Source organism: Cibotium barometz, chromosome 20 (assembly GCF_041138505.1).
Source record: "Cibotium barometz isolate CiBa-2024 chromosome 20, ASM4113850v1, whole genome shotgun sequence".
In the NCBI taxonomy this organism is placed as follows: domain Eukaryota; kingdom Viridiplantae; phylum Streptophyta; class Polypodiopsida; order Cyatheales; family Cibotiaceae; genus Cibotium; species Cibotium barometz.
Genome location: NC_141065.1, coordinates 28,957,424 through 28,964,010, shown reverse-complemented (window position 1 = coordinate 28,964,010; position 6,587 = coordinate 28,957,424). Strand labels below are relative to the sequence as shown.

The 6,587-nt window shown below is 43.0% G+C and overlaps 1 protein-coding gene across 5 annotated transcripts; it reads right to left on the bottom strand.

Annotated features, from left to right (window-relative positions):
• Positions 1-338: 338 nt before the first annotated feature.
• LOC147627758 (putative pentatricopeptide repeat-containing protein At3g15130) lies at positions 339-5,898 on the bottom strand. 5 transcript variants are annotated; one of them, XM_086814714.1, is made up of 3 exons: positions 5,780-5,898; positions 1,712-5,653; positions 339-1,624 (listed from the first exon to the last, which is right to left on the bottom strand). In XM_086814714.1, exon 2 carries the CDS (start codon positions 5,191-5,193, stop codon positions 3,568-3,570), a length of 1,626 nt encoding a protein of 541 aa, XP_086670840.1. In that variant the 5' UTR covers positions 5,194-5,653; positions 5,780-5,898; the 3' UTR covers positions 339-1,624; positions 1,712-3,567. The 5 variants fall into 5 exon arrangements, with proteins under 5 accessions (XP_086670840.1, XP_086670843.1, XP_086670842.1 ...); XM_086814717.1 differs by having other exon boundaries at positions 1,761-5,653; XM_086814716.1 differs by having other exon boundaries at positions 1,712-5,572; positions 5,780-5,897.
• Between the last annotated feature and the right edge of the window lie 689 nt (positions 5,899-6,587).

Genomic DNA, 6,587 nt, shown 5'->3' with positions numbered 1-6,587 from the left:
ATTTGTGAGTCTCGATATCACCAACTCGAGAACCAAGGTGGAAATGTACGTAAGGTACGTACGAATCAAGTACGTAAGGTACGAGCTGAGATTTTGAGGTACGTTAAATACGTAAGGTACGTAAAAACATAAAAAAAATATACTATATAGTGTATATATATACATAAAAACGAATGAATAACTGCAAACTTTAAATTTGAAAAACAATTCATTTCTAAACAACACAATTACCAAAATGAGAGCTTTCAGTAAACAAAAGCATAAATAGGTTTCACGAAATGGAATCACTCAAACGTTCAGTACACATTAATAACATGGGTGACATACTATAAGCAATCAATCAAAATTTAAAAGTTAAAAGTCAGTTCACTTTCTAGAGAAGCCAAAAAATAATAGTTCTAGTCACTAGTGTCACTATCAATGCACATTGCAGAGCGCTCAATGATCAATCCACTTCATCACCATCAGATGATGAAGAAGATAAAGATTCAAGACCTCCATCTGTCAACATGTTTCCTTCGCTATCATACTCTAGCTTTGCAATGGCGGTGACCGCAACGGCTAGCAACGCATCATCATCATCTCTCGTTGCTAAGCTGTTAGTAACAAAAGTATATGCATATTGTGCGATAAAACACACAAGTTAAACAAGAAAGCGCATGTATCCTCACCTACTTGGGTGTCCCCAACGTGTGGAGACGGCTAAAATCACCGACGACAGCTGGCCTAGGGTTTTTTTTGGCCCAAAATGTTTTTAAAAACTGCCACATACAGCCAATTAGGTGATAGCTCAAGTGGTGAAGGTGTTTGCCTAGGACCAAAAGGTCGTGGGTTCAAAACCGCCCTTGGTGCTTCCTCGGTGGTATCACCTGCAGGTGGATAAATAAGCGCCTACGGGCGGGGAAAATGTGGTAACTATGGGAGATCTTGGGCCAAAGGCCAGTTGGAGGGGAGGGGAGGAAAAAAAAACCAAAAAACAAAAAAAAAAATCTGCCACTTCCGGATCCGTACCGTACACTAAAACGTACCTTATCATAAGGTAAGTACGTACAGATGCAACCTTGTCAAGAACTGATCATTTGTGAATCTATATATCACCAATCTCTTCAAAGAAATGGAAAATAATGACGTATCGATCATTTGTCAGTATAGATATCACCAATCTCATGGTTCCAATCACATAAAAATTGGTATAGCTTACTTGTTTGATCTCCAAGCTTACCATAACTCAGCATCTGCAGTTTATATGTGTTCATGCTTTGAGATCTGCAAGGATATCTTCCAATAGTGTGTGAAGTGATGAGAGGCCAGCCCTGTAGGGGTTAGGAGTGTCGTCTTGGAGCACTTGTAGCCCACCTCCTTGATGGGTTTGCTGGAGCTGTCATAAGGGTTAAGCAGCAAGGATTGTGGAGCAACATCCAAATTTATCAGCTTCTCAAACTGTACCATTTGATTCTCTTGCACCCCATAGTCAGTTCTCGTCATCAGCACGTTGTGTTTGTAGATTCACTTCTCTTCTGCATCCTCTACAAACCTTGAAAGGCCTTCCTGATTGTCTTCCACACACGTGGTGAGACCATCAAGCCCACATCCTAGTACATGTTGTGGGCCCTCAAGTGTGCACCTGAAAAAAAGAAAAAGAGAGAGAGCAGTAAGGCCTTAGGGTCAAGCCAGCTCCCCAGAGGAGAACATTAGATTCATCTGGACCTACCCCACACACACATTCTGCAGCTGCTGGGAGGGCCATCAGGGGAGCTCACAAGTCATGCAAGAGTGGAACCCCGCTTTTCTCCACACCTGAAGCACAGGACCCTCTGACCAGAGGAGACGGAGGCATCATTTGTCATCACAGGCCCCAGTGTGGCAGGTAAGAATGGTTTGGACGACAGAAACACGATCCAGGCAGCGTAAGCTGATCTGCGAAGATCTTGGTGTGCTGCATCATTCATCTGATGCTTCTTGCCCTTAACTTTTTCAATAGATCAAATGTTCAAAGTCATGAGCTAGAGCCAATGGGAGGGTAGCCTAGCGGTGTGGGTTTGTGACCAGGAAAGGGGAGGTTCCAAGTTCAAATTCCCGCAGGCTCCCCAGCGGCATCTGAGCTGATTTGTGGCCATAATTGTACCGCCATTGGGTGAGAGATCAAGTCACCTTCAGGTGGGCAAGTTGCTACTACAGAAGGATCTACTCAAAGTGGGTTTGGTTGGGGGGGGGGGAGTCGTGAGCTCTATAGAGCTTGTCTCGGCTAGAGTGCTTGAGATCTTTGACATGGCATGTAAGTCTATTCTATCCAGATAAATGATCTCTAATTCCCACAGTTGCCTCTTGGACAATAGCTCATTCTTCTGCCTCGTTGTCTTGTCTCGGTCATGGCCACAAGCTTCCTTCAGCTCTTCACAATGCTGGAAACAAGCATCTCGAACTGCTGCTGTTTGCCCTCATCAAGCAACTACTTTGCCCTCTTCCCAAGCCATATTTTGTTTCTCTTGGTGTAGCTCCCGCTGCCTTCCGGGAGCCAAGGCATCTGGTATTTTGCTCAGCATGTTGCTTGGCAAGAGCAACATGCTAGAGGGCTTGAGATCTTTGACATGATATGTAAGTCTAGGTTCTATCCAGATACATGGTCTCTAATTCACACAGTTGCCTCTTGGACAATAGCTCATTCTTCTGCCTCATGCTGTTTTTTGCCCTCATCAAGCAACTACTTTGCCCTCTTCCCAAGCCATGTTTTGTTTCTCTTGGTGCAGCTGCAGTTGCCTTTCGGGAGCCAGGGCATCTTGTATTTTGCTCAGCATGTTGCTTGGCAAAAGCATGCTAATCCAATGCAAAATGTTCCACTTGAAGCTTCTTTAATAAATCCTTGTGGCTTATCCCGAAACGTCCTAATGCTTGTGTATCGCGTCATCACATATCTGAGAAGTGCATATACAGTTCCTGGCACCACCACCAGCAGGTAGGCTCTTAACATGACATGAAGTTGCAGACATAAAGCTTTGCTAGGCTCCTTATAAGCACCTACACACATTATCTACCTGTGTACATTATAAACATCCTGCCATGTGAGTGCATCGCCATAAATGTTTTGACATTAGCACATAACATGAAGCATGATCAGGACCTAATTGAACAGCTCGATTGAAGGAGTGTTTTGCTAGCTTCATATTACCATGTGTGCAGCAGTTCATAAGCAAAGCCATCCACCCAAAAATATCTGGTAAAACTGGCATAGTCTGAAGCAGATATTCAGACTCTTCCAAGTACCCAGCACAACCAAGAAGGTCGATCAAGCACTTATAATGCTCTATGCTTGGTGCAATCCCATGGCTTTCCATCATGCATTTGAAGGAATGGCAGCCCTCTTCAAATGTTCCACTTGAAGCTTCTTTAATAAATCCTTGTGGCTTATCCCGAAATGTCCTAATGCTTGTGTATAGCTTCATCACATATCTGAGAAGTGCATATAGACACAGTTCCTGGCACCACCACCAGCAGGTAGGCTCTTAACATGACATGAAGTTGCAGACATAAAGCTTTGCTAGGCTCCTTGTAAGCACCTACACATATTCTCTACCTGTGTACATTATAAACATCCTGCCACGTGAGTGCATCGCCATAAATGTTTGACATTAGCACATAACTTGAAGCATGATCAGGACCTAATTGAACAGCTTGATTGAAGGAGTGTTTTGCTAGCTTCACATTACCATGTGTGCGGCAGTTCATAAGCAAAGCCATCCACCCAACAATATCTGGTAAAACTGGCATAGTCTGAAGCAGATATTCAGACTCTTCCAAGTACCCAGCACGACCTAGAATGTCAACCAAGCAATTATAATGCTCTATGCTTGGTGCAATCCCATGGCTATCCATCATGCATTTGAAGGAATGGCAGCCCTCTTCAAATGATCCAGCATGACAATATGCTGAAAGTAAGCTAGTATACATGAGATCACTTGGCTGTAAGCCTTGTTGTTTCATGCCTTGAAGATACTGCCCAGCTGTTGAGCACTTGCCATGTTCAGTATACCCTGCTATGAGCGTACCCCAAGCCACCAGATTTGAACTTGGCAGTTTATCAAATACTCTGAGTGCATCTCCTAAATTTCCACATTTAGCATACATTTCAACAAGCACACTCCCAATTGTTAGCTCATTTTGGAGCCCCATTTTGACAATCTGATCATGTAGCAACCTGCCCAACCTCACGACTCCAATGCTACCACAAGCTTGCAAAACACACAAGAATATAACTCGGTTTGGTTTTATGCCTATTCCTTGCATTTCAACAAAAAGTTCTAAGGCAGGTAAGCCATGCCCATGGTCCACAAACCCTGTGATTAATGCACCCCACGACACTACATTCTTGTTCGGCAGTGCTCGAAATGTTTTGTATGCATCCTCTAAGCTGCTGCATTTAGCATACATATCAATAAGGCTGCTCCCCACGACCACATCAAGATCAAATCCAGACCCGATCACTTCCGCATGTATCAGCCTGCCTTCTTCTACCACTCCTATGTTGCAACAACCTTTCAACATACATGAGTATATGAAACCGTTTGGCTCCACAGCATCCTGTTGCATCTTGTTGAAAAGTTCAAGAGCACCCCATCCATCTCCTTGCTGAGCATATCCAGCAAACATCGCTCCCCATGACACCACACTTCGATTTGGAAGGTTGTTGAACACATTGTGTGCTTCATTCAAGCTGCCGCATTTGGCATACATATCAACCAGGGCATTTCCGACAACCAAATCTAATTCAGCCCCATTTTCGACGATTTGCTGATGCAACAGCCTACCCTGTCCAACGACTCCAGTACAGCTAGAGGCTTTCAAGATGCATGTGTACGTGGCATTGTTGGATTCTGTACCCTTCTGCTGCATTTGGTGATATAAATCCAGAGCCCTCTCACCTTCTCCGAATATGGTATGAGCTAGAATGATTGCATTCCAAGTGAAGACACTTGGTTTTGAAACCTTGCAAAACACTTGGTTTGCCTCCAGCAAGCTACCACTTGATGAAGCAAACAGCCGGATAAGATGGTCGCCTAGGACAGCAACTGAATCAAGGCCATGGGTGATCATACAAAGGTGTACTTGTCGGGCAGCTGCAAGGTCTTTCTTTTGGGTGCATTCTTGCAAAAGGCCATATACCATGTCCCTTAGTACAGGCAACCCATTTTGGTTCATGAAAATAATCAAAAGGCTTCTCTAAATATGCAGAGAACCCTTGTAGGTACATGCAAATAATAGGCTTCTATACAGAGAACCCTCGGTATAGGCAACAGTGCATGTGAATGATATCTGCATAAACATAGATGGATCCATGTGAAAGATAATGTTCTCTGTACCTACATAGATGGGTCCATGTGGGTCCATGAGAATGATAATATTTTCTGCACATAAATCAATGGATCCATGTGGGTAATCTTGTGGATCAATGAGAATGATTAAATAGAAACCCCATGCCATGCACAATATTCTTCTGCACAAACATAGATGGGTCCATGCAAATGATGATATTCTCTGCACCTACATGGATGGGTCCATGTTCGCCAATGAATGTTTTCTGCGCATACATCAATGGATCCATGTGGGTAAAAACAGGTTGCCAAATGTGCACTCATAGACACGTTTTCCATAGGAGTTGCTACATACATACATCAGACTTGTCATTCAAAGGAATATCAAAGAAACCTAGCACATCTGCGATTGTACAAACAGACTTTAATTTCCCATTGATGAGGCAGAGTAACATACAGAGGCAGAGAGAAACCTGGTTTAGGATTGTCAAAGCCTCAATGAATTGCGTCTCTCTCTCTCAAAGTAGCGCTCTAAACGTAAACAGCCTACTTGCCCGCGTGACAGGATCGGTTTTCAATTTTCTCTTTCTTTTGATCTTTTTCTTTTTTCTTGTGTACTGATTATTTTTTTTAAATATTGAGAGAGAGAGAGAGAGAGAGAGAGAGAGAGGGGGGGGGTACTGAATTTTAGAAGTAGTTCATGCCATTTCGGGTCCACGCAAACTTGGTTCCTCCTAATGGGATACATTGGCTCACAAGAACCCAATTTTCATACAAGCACTAAAATAACTAACTTCGCGAATCATCTTGGTCTTCAATTCTACTTATACTGATGAAATTTTCATCCATTTTTTACGCAAGCACTAAAACAACTAACTCCGTTGATCATCTCAGTCTGCAATTCTATTTACTAATAAAATTTCTAAAATCAATTTCTTTTTACACAAGGCAACATTTTAGCTCCATCGCAGCATTTCATTAATTGAGTTAGCCTTGCATGGAACACCTCTACACCATTATTTCTTCATAAGAAGTTTCTTATGAAGTTTCTCACAAGTACTAAGTTGCCTCTTGGGCTATAGCATGGCCCTTCAACACACAAGGCATGTGCCACACCGTGTGTGTGGTGAGTGAAGCAAAGGTGCATCAAAATAGTTGAAACCACAACCTGGAAGCTAAGGATCATTCATGTGATCCAATTTCATATCTCCATTAGAGTTTGAGAGGACTTTCCTGATTTCAAGAACTGATTGCTCTCCTCATCCGTGAGGAGATGAATAT